At 38.1% G+C, this 19,360-nt stretch overlaps 1 protein-coding gene across 3 annotated transcripts in view; it reads left to right on the top strand.

Annotated features, from left to right (window-relative positions):
* Positions 1 to 18,468, top strand: part of efr3a (EFR3 homolog A (S. cerevisiae)) — a 182,133-nt gene extending 163,665 nt beyond the window's left edge. For 2 of the 3 annotated variants that reach the window (XM_080194277.1, XM_080194275.1), the window contains 5 exons: positions 5,013 to 5,101; positions 5,888 to 5,936; positions 7,947 to 8,050; positions 9,769 to 9,818; positions 15,649 to 18,468. In XM_080194277.1, coding sequence (XP_080050403.1) covers positions 5,013 to 5,101; positions 5,888 to 5,936; positions 7,947 to 8,050; positions 9,769 to 9,818; positions 15,649 to 15,754 — 398 coding nt within the window. In that variant the 3' untranslated portion in view covers positions 15,755 to 18,468. Of the gene's footprint in view, positions 1 to 5,012; positions 5,102 to 5,887; positions 5,937 to 7,946; positions 8,051 to 9,768; positions 9,819 to 15,645 lie in introns of all 3 variants that reach the window. The other variant, XM_080194276.1, reaches the window with a different exon arrangement.
* Positions 18,469 to 19,360: the final 892 nt, after the last annotated feature.

Genomic DNA, 19,360 nt, shown 5'->3' with positions numbered 1-19,360 from the left:
GAAAAGCAACAGTTTCCTCAGAAAAGCAACAGTGTCCTTTTTATTTAATCAAGAAAGTGAGAGAATCCTGGGAAAGAACATGAGAACATAAGAAATAGGAGCAGGAGTCGGCCATCTAGCCCTTCGAGCCTGCCCCGCCATTCAACAAGATCATGGCTGATCTGAAGTGACTCAGTTCCACTTTCCCGCTTTCTCCCCATAACTCTTAATCCCCTTGCCTACCAAAAACCTATCTACCCGCGTCTTAAATACATTTAGCGAGGTAGCCTCAACCACTTCAACGGGCAGAGAATTCCAGAGATTCACCACCCTTTGAGTGAAGAAGTTCCTCCTCAACTCTGTTCTAAACTGCTCCCCCCTTATCTTGAGGCTGTGCCCCCTAGTCCTGCTGTCCTTTCTGAGCGGGAAGAACCTCTCCACCTCCACCCTATCCATCCCTTTCATCATCTTATACGTCTCAATGAGATCTCCCCTCATCCTTCTAAACTCTAACGAGTACAAGCCCAGTCTATTCAACCTCTCCTCATAGCTCAACCCCCTCAACTCCGGTATCAGCCTAGTGAACCTCCTCTGCACTCCCTCCAAGGCCAAAATATCCTTGCGTAAGTGCGGCGACCAAAACTGCACACAGTACTCCAGCTGCGGCCTCACCAGTGCCCTGTACAGTTGCAGCAAGACCTCCCTACTTTTATATTCAATCCCCCTCGCTATGAAGGCCAGCACCCCATTTGCCTTCCTGACCACCTGCTGCACCTGTAGGCTGGGTTTTTGCGACTCATGCACAAGGACCCCCAGGTCCCTCTGCACCGTAGCATGCTACAGCTTTTCACCCCGTAAGTAGTAGTCCTTCCTACCATTATTCCTACCAAAGTGGATAACCTCACACTTGCCAACATTATATTCCATCTGCCAGGTCCTCGCCCACTCGCTCAGCCTATCTAGATCCCTCTGCAGACTTTCCACACCCTCCACACAATTTGCCGTTCCACTTATCTTTGTGTCATCAGCAAATTTCGACACCTTACACTCGGTTCCCTCCTCCACATCATCTATATAAATGGTAAATAGCTGAGGCCCCAGCACCGATCCCTGGGGTACTCTACTAGTCACCAACCGCCAATCCGAATAGCACCCATTGACACCCACTCTCTGCCTCCTATTTGACAGCCAATCTCCTATCCACACTAACACCTTACCCCCAACTCCACGCCCCCTAACCTTCTGTAACAACCTTTTGTGCGGCACCTTATCAAACGCCTTCTGAAAGTCGAGAAACACCACATCCACCGGTTCCCCTCTATCCACCACACTAGACACATCCTCATAGAATTCTTCCATGAACCCCAGAAATGATCAAAAACTTTCAGAAGGCCACAATGACCATTAAGCACATTACCCAACGTCCATTTACCTTTTCATGCTCAACCAGGAACTCATCCAGTTTATTTTTGAGGTTTTGCATCCTGTTTGAGTGCACAACATAGTCCGGTGGCCAATGATTTTTTGCACAAATGAAAGGATGAATGGCTTAATTCTGTGCTTGTCTATCTTTTATCCCATTGTTCTCTCTAATTTATTTGATTCAATAATGTATCCACGTGAAAGCAAGCTTGTCTCTTTTTTAAATTTATTTAATAGTATCACAAGTAGGCTTACATTAACACTGCAATGAAGTTACTATGAAAATCCCCTCGTCGCCTGTTTGGGTACACTGAGGGAAGATTTAGCATGGTCAGTGCATCTGACCAACACATCTTTGGGACTGTGGGAGGAAACCAGAGCACCTGGAGGAAACCTATGCAAACACGGGGCGAATGTGTAGACTCCACACAGACAGTGACCCAAGCCGGGAATCAAACCTAGGTCTCTGGCACTGTGAGGCAGCAGTGCTAACCACTGTACCACCGTGCCACCCCTTAGTCATATCCCTCCTCATAGGTCTTTGCCAAAACCGAATTCTTTAATTGGGTTAACTTAGAGTGGCTTTCCTCTGTATCTTTTTCAAAGTCTTCATATTCACCACCATGTAAAAGGAACTAAAAACCAATATGTTCTTAATGTAGCCTTACCAAAAATTTCCAGACACCACAATGTTTTTTATGTATTGGGTAGTCTTAGTAGTACACCTGATAAATTTGATTTGATTTATTATTGTCACATGTATTCACATACAGTGAAAAGTATTGTTTCTTGCGCACTATACAGACAAGACATGCCGTTCATAGAGAAGGAGACGAGAGTGCAGAATGTTCTGTAGTGCTGCTAAGTTTACATTGCTGATGACAGTGGACAAAGAGCCAGCCATGTGCTGTCATTTTTAACCAGCAAAAGTTATGGTGTTGCAGAATAGACTATTTAAAAGAATAGAATCAAAAATATTGTTGATTTGCGCTGTATTATCTACTGTGATTAACTCATGTGGCATATTTTTTAAATTATTGTCAAATACAAGTAACTTCTGCATCATATATTACATAATCAAGTATATCTTTTAGACCTAGTCATTAGCTTTGCCCAAAAGTAGCTGGATGTTCACAAAGCAAAGTTAGAGGTGCAATAAATAACTTGAATTTCAATCAAACCATTTCTGCTGAGTAAAGTGTGTTCAACACCAGCTAAACAAACTGAAAAAACAAAACCAAAGCATTCAATTCTCTCAATTCTCATATATAGGCATGGGTAGGGGAGGGGCAAGGCCACACAGATATTAAAATTATGCAATATAATGGTCTACTATGGACTACTGAACAGCTACCATAAAACGTTCAAAGGAGGTATGCATACAATCACTCTAAAGGGTCATCTTATATTGACTATATTCTCCCCCGTTCCCTCCAATTACAGCAATTGATTTCCTTTAACAACCATTTTTTATATATTTTCCAATAGGAGGTGGAATGCTGCACTGACAAGATCTCTGACCTGTAAATATCTATCTTAATATAAATTATCCAATGGAAAGCCAAGTTCTTTGTTTGAACGATGGAGTTAAAACCTCCTTTATCTATTCCTCGCAGGTTTTTAGAGCTTCATCATAAGAACATAAGAAATAGGAGCAGGAGTAAGCCATCTAGCCCTTCGAGCCTGCCCCGCCATTCAATAAGATCATGGCTGATCTGTCGTGGCTCAGTTCCACATTCCCGCCCTCTCCCCGTAACCCTTAATCCCCTCGCTTATCAAAAACCCATCAACCCGCGTCTTAAAAATATGTAGCGAGGCAGCCTCCACCACCTCAACGGGCAGAGAATTCCAGAGATTCACCACCCTTTGAGTGAAGAAGTTCCTCCTCAACTCCGTTCTAAACCACCCCCTCTTTATCTTGAGGCTGTGCCCCCTAGTCCTACTGTCCTTTCTGAGCGGAAAGAGTCTCTCCACCTCTATCCTATCCATCCCATTCATCATCTTATATGTCTCAACGAGATCTCCCCTCATTCTTCTAAACTCTAACGAGTACAAGCCTAGTTTATTCAGCCTCTCCTCATAGCTCAACCCCCTCAACTCCGGTATCAGCCTAGTAAACCTCCTCTGCAATCCTTTCATTTCTTTGATCCATTAAGTTTTGCATTATCTTCCCTGATCTCATCCAACGATGTTGTCCAGAACACTCTCAAAACGTCTGCAATTCGTAAAATTTCAAAATATCCTCATTCGTATTTGTCTATCGTCAGTCACTTATGCTTAAAGCAGTTCATAATAGCTATCCAGTCCAAAAACTCTTCTGATCTTATTACACTATTGAAACTATATTGAGGTACCACATACTAATTAACTTTGCATTCCAGCAAGCTTAATGACTTAACGTAGTTTTGTAGTCTTGTTTTCCCTCATCCGTGAAAAGGCAACTTGCAGGATTTAGCACTTGGAAACTTCTTTTGACCTTGCAAATCATGTTGGTAAATTTGGTCTGGCTTCTGTAGAACTGGCACTTCTCATCTCGGTGCTCCCATGTTGAATAAATTTCTCAAACCTCGACCACAAATTAACAAAATATTGGAGAATATTAGTTCAATACATATTACCATTTCTTATACCCTCTCTTTCTGTATTTCCACCTATATTCCTTCTGCTACCCACCACCACGCACCCCCACCCCCCGCACATACACACACACGCGTGCACACACACACACTCTTTCTGTGACAGCACTGCAAACAGGTTTTAGGAAAATGACTTTTTAATATTGATGTTGGCATCATAGAGGCTTACTCTTTCAGGTTCAATTTTGAGTACCCAATAGGTTAAGCATCTACTCACAAGAGAAGACTTTGTCCTGCTGAACTTTCCTGCCTACCATTTTAATTTTTATTCACTGATACACCTCTGATGAGGGTTTTTATTTAATTAGTATTGATAAATTATTGGATATTTCAATCATCTACAAAAGAGACTCATAAAAGTTCTCTTCATTGGGATAATTTCTCATTTTTTTGCTGGCTGGATTGGGGGCTGGTTATAGAAAAAGGAGACTAGCAAGAAAATGCTAATCTTTAAAGTTATGTGATTTGAAATGCATTGTTTTTGTCTGGCCTAACCAAGCCCAGTTTGTGTTAGTGTGTGCAGTTTTCTTTATATTTGGTGTTCTTAGTTTTTAACCAGTTTCCTCCTCGTCTCCTTGCTATCTGTTTCTCAAAAAAGCAGCGAGAGCTACTTTGCTTGAAGTAATTAATGCCATGCTGTGTTGTGTTTTAATGATTGCGGCACTGGTGTGCTTGGTAGGATTACTCAGTAGAAGGTTTTATAGTACTGTATCTGGACTGTTGAAGTTTTTTTATATATTAAACCAGACCCATGGATAACACGTCAACAGAATTGATTCCTAACTATTTTATAATCTGGGACATTCGCATGTTCTCCTGTACATAAACCAGAACTGTGATAAAATCGGACAATTTACCCTTCATGTATTATTCATCTTGCCAACTCACCTGTACATTTTGCCTGATGTTTATAAAAGCTTGCTTCTTACAAAAATGTGAACTTTTATTTCCTTTGTTTATTATTACTTATTTCAGATGAAGACAGAATATCCAGAAGGAAGAGTGTTGTTGACACTGTGTCTATCCAAGTTGACCTTCTTGGTGTCAACGTACAACAAGATAAGGTGACACAACCTTTTACTTTTTTAGTTGCAATAGATGGCAGACTCCTTTATAGTCTTCTGCCTGTAGTGCTACTTTGTGCAAAAATCTCCTGTCTCCCGTATAATATGAATATCTTTTGAGTAAATTCAGTGCACTTCACCATACAGTCTACATCTGTAGGAAGCAGGTATTTAATTTATGTTGGAGCTATATTTTACTATAGGAATAGGAATCTAGCATTTGTATTTAAAACTTATATGAAAGAGTCTGCTCATCCAGTATACACTGGAAGAGCAGCTAATGCTCTAATTGATGCAATGTCCTAATTCTGAATGAGGTTGATCTTATTTTGAAATCCATGCAATTTTAAGAGTATTTGTGTTGTGCTTCTTGTTCTTGTATCGGTCTCTAAAGTGCATTGCAAATTTAGCCACTTTTATTTAGTATTATTTCATTACTGAACTATCCATCTGATAGGATTACGTTCTTCCGAAGTGAGTCTGATTTATGTTGCTTCAATCTTTTTCACCTGTTTCTTTTCTCCTTTCCTGTTTGTGGACCAAGCAAATTCTTCAGCTTAAGACCAGATTCCTTTCATGCATAATTTGTTCGATTGGTCACCCTCTATTTTCCTCCTCTCCCTACATGATTGAAATGGGCAATTGTGCAATGTAGGGGTTTGGACTTGCGTCCATCAATCCACAATTTTGTGCACGTGTTACCAATTTTATGATAAACCAATTTAATACATCTTTAAGTATGTTTTTGAAGCCCAGTAACTTCAATGCTCTTTTTAACTTCCACAGACAAAGATGGTTGAAGAAATCACGTTTGAAACCCTGAAGAAAGCGATAGGTATTGGTAATAAGTTGGATTCAAAGAAGTAAAACAACACTCTTTAAACGGTAGCAAGGCGCAATGTAATATGTTGTTGGATGAATAAGAGTCATGAATGTAGTCATTGTGATATATAACCTTTGAGCTGCACAATTGAGTTTGATTCCTAATCCTCCATAAGAGAGCTTGGGACTGATTTTAATTTGCGCAAAACTCATCCATTTGGGTACAATTAAAATCTGGTTGAATGTTTCTTGAGCTTATTTCTTTTTCCCTTGTTAAATTAACACCTGTTTGCACAATATTCTATTTAACAAATGCCATGCAATATTTAGTAAGTTGTAAGAAGGTATTCTGAGAGGCACGGACTGATTAGGGCCGGTCACCATGGTTGTTGTGTTTGGAAAATCATGCATCACAAATTTGATTGAGTTTTTTTGAAGGATAACAAGAAGATAGATGAGGGCAGTGCAGTCAACGTTGTCCACATGGACTTTATCAAGGCCTTTGACAAGGCACCACATGGTATGTTGTTGCACAAGGTTAAGTCTCATGGGATCCAGGGTGAGATAGCCAATTGCATACAAAATTGGCTTGTTCACAGAAGACAGAAAGGGTGATTGTAGAGGGTTATTTTTCAAGCTGGAGGCCTGTGACGAGCGATGTGCCTCAGGGATTGGTTTCAGTCCAATGTTATTTGTTATTTATATTAATGATTTGGATGATAATTTAGGAGGCATGGTTAGTAAGTTGCAGATGACATAGTGGACAGTGAAGGTTATCCAGGATTGCAATCTTGATTAATTGGACCAGTGGGCTGGTGAATGGAAGATGGAGTTTAATTTAGATAAATGTGAGGTGATACATTTTGGTAGATTGAGCCAGCGCAAGACTTAGTTAATGGTAGGACATTGGGAAGAGTTATAAAACAAAGAGATCTAGGGGTAAAGGTTCATAGATCCTTGCAAGTGGAGTCACAGGTGGACAGAGTGATGAAGAAGGCATTTGGCATGCTTGGTTTCATTGGTCAGAACATTGAATATAGGATTTGGGACGTTTTGTTGAAGTTGTACAAGACATTGGTATGGCCGCTTTTGGAATACTGTGTACAGTTCTAGTCACTCTATTATAGAAAGGATATTATTAAGCTGGAAAGAATGCAGAAAAGATTTACTAGGATGCTATCGGGATTTGATGGTTTGAGTTATAAGGGAAGGCTGAATAGACTGGGACTTTTCTCCCTGGAGCGTAGGAGGTTTAGGGGTAATCTTATAGACATCAATAAAATAACGGGGGATGTAGATCAGGTGGATAGTCAACATCTTTCCCCAGTGGTGGGGGGGTCTAAATCTAGAAGGCATAAGTTTAAGGTGAGAGGGGAGAGATACAGAAAGATCCAGAGGGACAATTTTTTCACACAGAGGATGGCAAGTGTGTGAAACGAGCTGCCAGAGGTTGTAGTAGAGGCGGGTATAATTTTGTCTTTAAAAAGCATTTAGACAGTTATATGGGGATGATTGATATAGAGGGATGTGGGCCAAATGCAGCAATTGGGACTAGCTTAATGGTAAAAATTGGACGCATGGAGAAGTTGGGCTGAAGGGCCTGTTTCCATGCTGTAAACTTCTATGATTCTACTTTATATTTGCACACGGCAAAATCCTGAGTTTGTGGAAAAGCCTTTACTTAATTATTAACAATCCATTGATCCGCATAGTGTATTAACTTGGAAATCGTTCCTATTTTCATGGATCACTGTTGCCAAGTAGTATGCTACTGATTGCATCAAAAGCACTAATACTTCTTTCTCATCATCCCACAACAGTTTAGGTTCCTTAACTCTTAAGAATATTGAATTAAAAACTGCACTGAATTTGGTTTAGGTTGTGATTCTAGAAATGAATTATTCAAGTTAATCTATGTTTACGGTATAAATTTGCTAAACTTGGTAATTTATGGACTTGGTAAGATTCTTGGACATTTTATTGAGTAGAGCTTCCCACGCTTTTTGATATCTCTCTAAAATAGATAGCCAAAATCTTGAGGAACAAGAAAGAGAAAAGCGGCGACAAGTAATTGAAAAATTTCAGAAAGCACCATTTGAGGAAATTGCAGCTCAATGTGAATCCAAGGTGAGGCCAAAATTCTCTTGCAGTGTAATTGTTTGCGCTTAATGGTAAGAGAAGTGAATCTGTAACTGTTCCATCAAGTCACAATGTTTAACAGCAGAGTGTCACTTCTAGATGAGTACATGGAACTTAATAGAATTGAGGGTTATAGGTAAGCCTAGTAGGTATGGATATCATCGGCGCAACTTGTGGGCCGAAGGGCCTGTTCGTGCTGTAGTTTTTCTATGTTCTATGTTCTTTGCTCATTTTTGGCCTGTTTACGGCAGAAAACAAATGCGAGGTTGCAGAAAGCACTATTGCATTTTTCCTTTTTATCGGGGTGGTGGAGGGACACTAAGATGGGTGTTTTCTTTTTCCAAGATGACTAGTTTTTAGACTGGTAATAAGTGCATGATAAGTGATTTTTTTTCCATAATGGGGAATGCGGGGCATATAACATCAGACCTAAAATATTCCAATGAAATTTTAACTACTATCTGAGCCCAAAGGATCAAATACCAAGGGTTGCCAAACTTTCTGAAACTGAGTCTCCTAAGGTAATCGCCGGATATTTGAAAGCCACAAGGCATGGGCATCTTAAGAGACATTTTTATTACTGTTGTGCACACTTAGGTTTCGTCCCAGCCCACTCAGTTTGCACACACTCGTGCCCTCCTTCCCATTCCACTCACCCACTCATGTCCTCCCTCCCACACTCATTCATTCTCCATTTTGGTCGGGTTTAGTTGAGCTGGAGTGGAGAGAAGTGGCTATCAGGACTCAAACCCCAAGAGGTCCTGATTCTCAATCCCCCCTCAGCTCTGCTCTCAGCCCCCCTCTGCTTCCATGCTCCCTCCATCCCAGCAGCTAAGGTGATATCAGGCATAGCATGATATCTCATGCATAGAAATGATCTGCAGGCTACATGTGAACAGAAAGGAGTACGGCCTTTGCATCACTGAATTAGACTGGCCAAGTCAGGTTAGAGTTAGGCTGTTGGGTATAACAGCTCAGCATGTCCAACATGAGCCCCCGCTCAATTCTTCAGAATGATCCTGATAAATCTTCCCTCAACAACCATCTGTTGTTGACTATCTGTAAAGGAAAAATACGCAGCTCGTATGCTGAAGTTTGGCCACCCCTGGTTTACGTACGTTTAAGTGGTTATCTGTAGTGATATAACTCTTGAATAGGCACTATAGTTGTCAACTACTGGACTACTCAGCATTATTTCATATTCCAAATAGTCAACTTTCTTAAAATTATCTTGTAAAACTCTAGAGTTAGGGCTCATTTGAAATGTTTGAAAAAATGTTATTTTGTAACAGACTGAAACAGGTGTTAGGCAGATATAGTGGTAATAACACTGGACTAGTAATTTAGAGGCCAAGGATATGGAATTTAAATTCAATTCATAAAATCTGGAGTTGAAACTAGTCTCAGTTATTGTGCCACAAAGCTATTATAGATTGTTGTAAAAACTGTCTGATTCACCATCATTTCTGGAAGGAGATCTACTGTCCTTAACCTGGTCTGGCCTGTATGTGACTCCAGACCCACAACAATGTGATTGACTCTTCACTGCCCCCTGAAATGGCCTAGCACATCAATTCGAGGGCTAATTGGGATGGTAATAAATGCTGGCCTTGGCAATGAAGCCCACATCCCATGAAAGAATGTATTTTTTAAAACTTGTGTTGAGGCTTGTGGAGAAACATTAATTGATTTACGTCTTCTTCCAGTCAAACCTGCTCCATGACAAACTTGCAGAGATATTTGAACTAACAATAAGGTAAGTTATTTTCTTTTGTTTATGGATCCTATAATTTAATAACTTTTATTATAGTCCAAAAGCTATCCTGAAAAATGCAATAAAATGCATTCTCAGTTATTGCCAAATGATAAAAATATTTTTTATTTAACGGTCAAACAGTTTTTTTCTCAGCTGTATCAGAAATGAAAGTTTAATATGGAACTGATGAGATCTGCTTACTAATTTGTTGCACATGTTTAATTTGTGCTTCACTAGTCGGACCTCAAATAAGAACTGATGAAAGGTCATAACCTGAAACATTAGCTCTATTTCTCTCTCCACAGGCGCTGGCAGGCCAGCTGAGCATTTGCAACAATCTGTTTTTATCACAATTTAATTTTCCAGCATCAAATATGCACTGTTTTGAAATTAGTGTGTCTACTTTGCACTCCAGTGGACTTGGTAACTTTAAAAAACTTTAAATAAAATTCTCAATTTGTTTTCCCACAACCTAAATGGAAAAAGGTGCAATAAAGGAAAATAGCTTATGTAATTTACATTTCCCCACCCTGTGAATAGATCCCATTATTTAATGAGTATCATGAGCTTTAAGTGTTACTTGACCTTGTGATAAATTCTACATCCACTGGCTTACCATCTAGGACTGTAATTCTGATTGTGTGTTTGAAAAAAAATATTGATGTGGTCCTTAAGTGAGGTTAAACTCATAAGGATACACATTTTTGACCAAATTAATTCTAGCTGTAATATGCAATTTATTATTCACCGTTCTATTTAATTTTGTAACATTGATGTATGTAGAAAATTGTATTGTAATCACTTGGGCAACAAAAAAGGAATAAGATCAATGTTGTTTATTTTTGGCAAACTGAACTTTCACTGAGTGCTGTAACAAAGTGCAGGTGCTGGAAATCTAAAATCGAAACAAAATGCCGGAAATACTGAGCAGCTCTGGCAGCACCTCTTGAGGAAGAAACAGTTAAAACTCCAAATTGATGGCCCTTTTACATATTATCAGGTCTCTGCAACTCTACTGCATTTAATCTTAAGATGCATTTTGTCTGCCTACTCTTCCTTGCAAAATATATTATGTTACTTCACTATTTTTGCAAAAATATACTTTATTTATGAAGTATCTTAAAGAACATAAAATATTTCACAATGTCATAGTGCAATGATATTCACATTTTCTACATGTTAGTTCAAGTAACAATAATAAAATTGAAATAATCTGGAAATCACAGCCAGGGAGAACCAGAATGGAATAAAGATCGTTCCAGAACCATGGGAGGATCCCCCGTCCTCGTTTAACACCTCACCAGCCTCTACGTTCAAAGGATCATCATCTGCCAGTTCTGCCAACTCCAGTATGAAGCTACTCCCACAAAACATATCTTCCCTTCACCCCCACCACCACCACTACCGTCAGCATTCTGCAGGGGCCACTCACTCTATGACACCCTGGTCCTTCCATTAAACCGAACTTCCCAATCCCTTCCCAATGCACCTTCAATTGCTGAAGGTGCAGTATCTGCCCCTTTATCTCTTCCCGCCGCACCATTCAAGGCTCCAAATACTCCTTTCAGATTAAGCAGCATTTCACCTGCACTTGTTCCAGTTTGGTCTATTGTATTTGTTGTTCCCAATGTTGTCTCCTCTACATTGGAGAGACTAAATGCAGACTGGGTGACCATTTTGCGGACCACCTTTCCTCAGTGTGCATGCATGACCTCGACGCTATTTGAACTCAGCGCCTTGCTCTCATGCCACATATCCATCTTCGGCCTGGGTGCAGTTCTTCAGAGAAGCCCAACGTAAGCTGGAGGAGCAGCATCTTGTCTTAAAATTAGGTACATTACAGCCCTCGACTCAATATTGAGTTCAACAATTTTAGACTGTGACCTTTTCTCCTCCATCTTGAACCTTGTTTTAAATATCCCAAACATTTATTCCCTCAGTGCACAAACCCCAGTCCACCTCCACCATGACTAGGTCATCTGTCTCTTGTTCTTGAGGTTGTTATATCTTGTTGCAATTTCTACCGGCTATGGCTTAATATCCAACACGTGCTGTTTCTGTTTAGTTCTGATGAAGAGTCAAATGGACTCGAAACATTTTTCTCCTTGTATATGCTGCCAGAGCTGTTGAGTTTTTCCAGCATTCTCTGTTCTTGTTTCAGATTCCAGCATCTGTGCTATTTTGCTGATATTAAATAGGATGTGTTGATTGAGGGAAAGATAGAAGACTTTCAAATCTAAAGTAAAGTTAAAAATTAGCAAACATGATAAGCAATTATAAAAATGGATAAATAATGCTTTCACATGGAAGTAAAGAGGAAAATTATTCTGATTAACGCCAAAAAGGAGATTGGAAGGGATATGGAAAGGCGGGGGGGGGGGAAGTAAAATTATTTGAGATGAAAGGAAATTTTATTAACAGTACCAAATGCTGCTAAATGCAATCACTCAACATTATATAAAGATTATTAGCATAACATAAACAATGGTACTCACACAATACAATTTGCAACACCCTCTTACCTTGTGTCAAAGGGTTGTGGCTTTAAGTCCAGTATCAACAACATGTAATCTTGCCTGAAGCTGCAGGAAAGTAATGTGGAAGTGCCATCCTTTGAGTGAGAGTTTAACAATACTTGAAAAGGCAGAATGGGGATCATAAGATCTCCTAAATTTGTTACGTGAATCAACCAAATAAATTGTGACTATTCTATTTACTTTTTATTATGTGCAGAGTTGTTAACGCAGAATTGGTGTCGCATTTGCCGCCCCAGGTCAATGCATTTAATTTATTTTTAGGAAGCATTTAAAATGTTTCAATTACATAATTATATCAGTAATATAATTAAAACAATTCTAAATAAATTAGAGGAATATCTATCATGCAGTAGTTTAATAGGAAATAGCCAGATTTGACCCATAAAGAGTTTTTGGATTCAAAAGCCTCATTAGCTGCTTCCCAGCCTGATAATAAAGCAAAGAATTTATCATTTCTCATCCATGTCCAGACCATGTGCATAAAACTTTAAAAAGCTAATGGAAAGTTGAGCCACTGAGTAGACTGCAGCAGAGGTTATACTAAGCTTTTATAATGTACTTGTCAGATCACAGTGAGATAACCATTTACTCATGCTTCAGAAAAGGTATTGATGTTTTGAGAAGGTGCAGATCCCATAGATTAGTGAGGAAGAATTAAAGAAGATTAAAGAAGCTTAATCTATAGGAATGAGGCCAAGGGAGCAACTCAGTTTAATACTTGCAAGTAGGTCAAGGTAAAGATTTTAAAAATCTACCAAAGAAATCTATCAGATAATGTTGTAGAATTAGATGTGCGAGGCATTCCAAATGCTGTTGGCTATTTGGCTGAAAGAGTTAGTGAACTAGCCAGACAAGCTTTATTGAGCTAGCTGACTTTATGATGAATATTTAAAAGGAAGTTATTTTTGAAATAAGGCAATTATAGTTTATATTTAATGTCATAACAAAGTGATTTTTGAAATGAGCAACATTTATGATCAATGTTAAATATTTCAGTATAATGTTTTGATAGTGATCTATTTCTCCTCCAGTTCTGGATTAAAGAAATATATTCTTTCAATTCTATAGTGTATGATTGCAACACAAAACATGGACAATTTATATTTATTTCCCTGCGTTTTAGTGTTGAATGCAACTGAAAGGGCCCAACAAGAGATTGTGAAGTTATTTTCTGTTTTTTATAATTGATTACTAAACAATCAAGTTGCAGAAAATAAAAAATTGTGCATCAAGTTCTGCTAGTGGCTTTGTTTTTCTTTGATCTTGGTCCTTTGTGCCCTTGTATAAGTCACAGTATAGAGCAGTCTGATGTTGGCAGCAGTCAAGGCACATAAATGAACCAGACAAAATCTGTAGTAGGTGGAGTATAGGCAGATAAAATTCAGTAAAGTGGAAGGCACTGGAAATATGAAGATGGAAGAATAATGAAATCTTTCAAGTTGTAAACCTTAGTGATCTCTGCATAATAATAGATTTGGTACTCAACAGACCCAATCATAATTTATTAATGAAGGGCAAATTTTGAACTGCTGTCAGCAAGTGACTCCCTCAGTGACCGACAACATACGTACAATGCATTGCAGGGGGCAAAAATGTGTGCAGTCATTAAGACAAAAAATAAACTGTTCTAGATTGTTCAGATGCACTGAATGAAATTCTCCAAATAACAATAGGAGCAGGAATAGGCCCTTCAGGCTACTCTGCCATTCACTGTGATCATAGCTGATTCTCAGGCTGAACAACATATTCCTGCTCTCTCCCCTTACTCCTTGACCTCTTTAATGTCTAGAAATCCATCTGTTTCCTCCTTAAAATGTATTCAGTGACTTGGCCCCCACTGCCTTGTGTGTGAGAATTCCACAGGTTCACCACCTTCTGAGTGAAGAAAGTTCACTTCGTCTCAGACCTAAATGGCCTACCCCCATATTTAGAACAAAGGTCTAGAGTTGTTTTAATTATATTACTAATATAATTATGTAATTGAAACATCTCAAATGCTTCCTAAAAATAAATTAAATGTATTGACCTGGGGCGGCAAATGCGACACCATTTCTGCGTTAACAACACTGCACATAATTAAAAGTAAATAGAATAGTCACAGTTTATTTGGTTGATTCATGTAACAAATTTAGGAGATCTTATGATCCCCATTCTGCCTTTTCAAGTATTGTTAAACTCTCACTCAAAGGATGGCACTTCCACATTACTTTCCTGTTCTAAACCTTCCCAGCCTAGAGAAGCATCATTATTATGATCTGGCAAAACATCCAGAGCAGAAGAATTTATTGGCAGAGATGTGCAGTAATATAAATTATTTAAAATCATTACCTTGTATGTAAAACAGTTCAGACAGCAAAGCACATAATCTTTGAGTAAGACTAGCTGTTGTGGAAAATAATCAGAATAGAACTTTATTGTCCACACAAGTAAAAATTTGTCTTCGGTTTCATGTCCAGTATAACATATAATTACATAGTCATTAGTTTAAAAACAGTGAATATTTCATGTACATTCATACATGTGTGCATATGTAACATGCAACCATCCCATACAAACTTAACACATTGCAAGCTGTTGTTACAGCACTTTGCAGTTGAATAAATGAAGACAGCGAGTTGAGGTTACATTGTTATTTAGTAAGTTTATGGAACTAAGAACAAAAGACACCTTGAAAAAAAATTTCCTGGCAATAGGTATTCAAAAGTGCCAGTCCAAAGGGGGGCCTTTCAATTTGAGCATATGAAGAGTAAGAGGGTCACTGACAGTAATCTGAACTTTCTTCTTAACTTCATTGTTAAATAGATTATCAAAGCAGGGCATTGTTGTTATCGTGGGTATATGTCTTGTCTTGTGTGGAGAACAGGAATTCTCGCAAATATATGATGGTAATCGGAGGGTTATGGTGGTGCTCGCTGACTCCATAACGTCCAGTTGTAGTTGCAAAATTTTTTGCATATTACCATAATCAAGTTGAGCAAAGCCACTCATGTCATGTAGAAGACCACTTTCATACTTGTCAACTGCTCAGACTCCACCAGAACAGGTATTTTAGCAATTTAACAGAAACTAAACAAGCTGCTAATACAGGTGAAGTGAAGCGCAAAGTCAGCACCCCCAGAAGTCTCCTTTTAAAGTGCAACTCATTGCATAAGATTAAATGAAAGTTTGATCATGTTTATAAATTGTTAGATGAATCATTGTCTTCTATATGTTTAAAAAAAAATGTTTTCTTTAAATTGTTTTGAAAGATGTGAAAGAGATTCAGTAATCTGACTTGGATTTTTCTCCAGCAGGCCGCCTCCAAGCCCGTCAGGATCCATGAGTGTTGCAGCTGGCCACGTTCAGTACCATTCCATCCCAGTCTATGAAATGAAATTTCCAGACCTTTGTGTTTATTAGCCACTGTTACTGTGTGGAATATCTCAAGGAAGCATATAATGAAGCGCATAATTCAAAGAACAAAGCTCCCCTGGGAGGCGTTAAGTTTTCCATTTAATATATTATGCGTCAGAATAGTGTTCAAGTGGAACAACTCCTCTGAATAAGTTGAAATTATTAGGGCTAGTTGAACTGAAGTTCACTGTGATATGACAAAGTCCTTTAGTATGTATAATGTGTAAGAGTATGAGTATCATGTAGTACAGTACAGCATTTAAAAGTTTACTACTTGTTTGAGGGGGCAAAGACCATAACATTTATACCTGATGAGAGATTCCAATAGTTGGTGGAGTGATTGTTAATATTCACATCAGTGAAAGTGCAGTTATGGACAAAACTATGCATGGCTTTTGTGCTTTTCTTTTAGAAATAGGAATGTATGCAGAAAAAAAAGTGGACCTCATCAACGCAACTGAACTAGCTTAAGATTTTCTTTGTATCACATTCCTGTTGATTAGAATTGTGTTTAGTGAAATTTGTAATTTTTCTTCACCAGCATTCCAAACTTGCCCAGTTTAAAAACTTGGTGGATGATTTCTGAATTCGGTCATTTCTCTGGGCCAATCATGTTGATCAACGGATGGAGCTAATCGGTTTCAAGTTGGTCAGAGCTGCCCCCATGCACACGAAAGCTGGATGAATTTATGACCTTTATAGTGCCTAGAAAATGTGTCGAGATAACTGGTTTTCAAAATCTACGCAACTGTGTTATAGGGTCTGTTCATATTGACTTTATAAATATGCATACAGTAATCTAATAGCAAAATAGTGCTATGATTTTAACATCAGTTGGCCTAAAGCATCAATAGACCCATTTCCAATATCCATAGAAGCACCGCATAACAACCCAACTCAGCTGACCATGTTTGAGATTTAGACATCTTACTCATTCCATTCCAGTGACATTGAGGAAGTATTGCAATTTTTCTTACAATTATAATTCTGAACTCCCTCCACAAAGAGGTTTTTCATGCCTATCTGGACAAATGATGCTCGTTGGCAATTTTCTTTCTCCACTTCTTTAGCATTCATGGAATTTCTCAATTCTGTACATCTTGCTTGACCAAGAGGACTGGCTGGATTTCTGCTTCCAATTCAGTCAGCTCCACACAGCTGCTGAAAATGCATAAGAGCGAGCTGTTGTGGAATATTTCTGATTTTGTAGGGCTATGGATGAAACACTAAGTATATTTCATTGGTCACTGCTTTGCTTTATTGTTGGTTAGTGACGTTGAAATTAAACATCCGTAAAGCATGGAGACAGTGACTAGATTTCTAATGTATAGTATTTCTGCAGTGCAGCATTGAAACAAATCGGCATGCTAGATACTACCTATACAGGATGAAATATCTGAAATTGTGCACAAGTAGAGATTCTGTTTGATTCTTGCCTACCCTAAGTCCTATTCTCAAAAAGGTACCAGCTGATAGTTATTCTTACCTCAGTTACACATGAAAATGATCAAAAATTGTAATATTGTTCAGTAATTAAGACATTTTGTGTACGTTTTAGTAATTGGATAACATGGGTAGCAAATTCAGCCATGTTCAAAGTGCACATATGTTACTTTTTTAAGAATATTCGGCTTTTCTTTTTGAAACTTTATAAATTCACTATTTCAAATTTGTTAAATAGAAACGTGTGGCACATGTGGAAAATCTATACACTGGACCAATTTGAATAGAATTGTAGTTAATTATCAAGTGGAAGTTAAATGGTGAATGGAAATCTAGATGTAATAGCACTGTCATTTTAAGTATTTAATGACAAGACATTTAAATGTAGTTAAATAGAAATGCAAGCAATACCAGACAAATCAGCTGCTGCTTTTTTGGGCTGTGTGAAAATGTTATCATCACTTGTACCAAATTTTAATGGGATTGTTGTTCGAAAGTACTGGTAAAATGTATTTAGTTTTAAAATACTTATGATTTTATTGTTTGCAGTTATGATCAGGTTGAATAATCAGGGTCCTTTTATTTGACTTTGTTCAACTTCCAGTAGTTTTTCATGTGATTGAAAGCTTCATATGCATTTGAAAATATCGGATAGGTCACCATCCGCTTTAAGATAATTTTATGTGTCATGAGCAGATTGCATGGACAAATCTTTTCATTCACCAATGTTTTTTTAACCAAATAAATAGCAAATTCCAAATGTTGATATGCTGGAAGCTGCATTCTCGTACGGGCATGATTGTTAATGTGAACAGCAGTTTGTTTGAATTGGTAAAAATCATGTCATTTCATTAAATTGAATGTTTTGACTTTATTGAGCACTTTTTAAATGACTATTTGCTGTCCTTAAGAGCAGGCTATTTTTTGTATGCCATATAGCAATTTGTATGCTGTGTTGGATCAATAAGTATTTGTGAAGTTCTGCCATAATCCTACGTTGTGATCTGTTTGTGATGCTTCAACACTTCAAAGCTAATTGTCTTCTAAGCACAGCTTACACTATGACCAGATGTGCATAAGCAATGTTGACAGTTATGTAAATCCTTGGTATGTGGAATATGATGTTTTCAGGATGATGTTTCATACTTTGAGTACAGTTTTCGTTTGCAAAACTTTGGTGTCTGTCAACAGTTCAGTTTTTGTCACCCTCCAGAAAAGCTAAAAAATTTGATGTGAAGTACTTGGTGCAAAGAGCAAAATAAACATCTGTTAAATTCTTTGGTTTTGTTTTTCTCAAATCATTAAAAGCATTACATGTTTGGCTATTACAGCATTAATATTCAGAATGTTTTATTCACAAACTGTGAAACTTCTATTGCCAAACTTTCCTTTTATATATTCCGGAGTTATTGCAACTTTTGAAAACGTTTGGTGAAATTTTTTTTTATCCCAATTGACAAGCGCAGTGAACTTGCTTTCTTCCACGAGGCTATTTACGTGACTCAGGCCAACCTCAGCATGTCTTCTGCTGAAAAATCAAGAACAAATTGAATCATATGTTCATGCCTCGAAGATCAGAAACCAGAACTAGCAAAAGTGCCTCAAACCTGCCTAGGGAAGGGACTTAAAAATAAATTTTTATTAGGTCTGAAGTTATTTGTCAGTATACTGTTACAAAGGTTGAATACAAAAACAGACAATTAGTCCATCTAATCCATGCCAACGATTATGCTCCATTTGACTTCTTTCCATCTTTTCTCATCCAAGTCTCCCTGTGAAACCATCTATTCACTTCAACCACTCCTTGTGGTTGCAAATTCCATGTTCTCACTACTCTTGGTTAAATAAGTTTCTTCTAAATTCTCTTTTGGATTTCTTGCTGACCATTTTGTTTTTTTATTTTTAAATAGACTTACCTCATTAATCATGTAAATAGTAAAGGCTTTGGCAAAGAGTAATCTGGACTTGAAAGGTCAGCTCTTTTCTTTCCTTACAGATGCTGCCAGACCTGCTGAGATGATCATGTCTGCTGCTGTACCTCCCTATTAAATACTGATGCAAAATAATTTAATATTTCTGCCATTATTACCTACAGTATCATCCTGTTTATCCCATAATGGGCTTATTCCCATCTCAGTCTGATGCGCCTCTAAAATATTTTACTATTTT

Source organism: Carcharhinus amblyrhynchos, chromosome 8, assembly GCF_965287045.1.
Source record: "Carcharhinus amblyrhynchos chromosome 8, sCarAmb.v2.hapA, whole genome shotgun sequence".
Taxonomy (NCBI): domain Eukaryota; kingdom Metazoa; phylum Chordata; class Chondrichthyes; order Carcharhiniformes; family Carcharhinidae; genus Carcharhinus; species Carcharhinus amblyrhynchos.
Note: the sequence above shows the minus strand (reverse complement) of the source record. Positions and strands in the feature narration are given on the sequence as shown.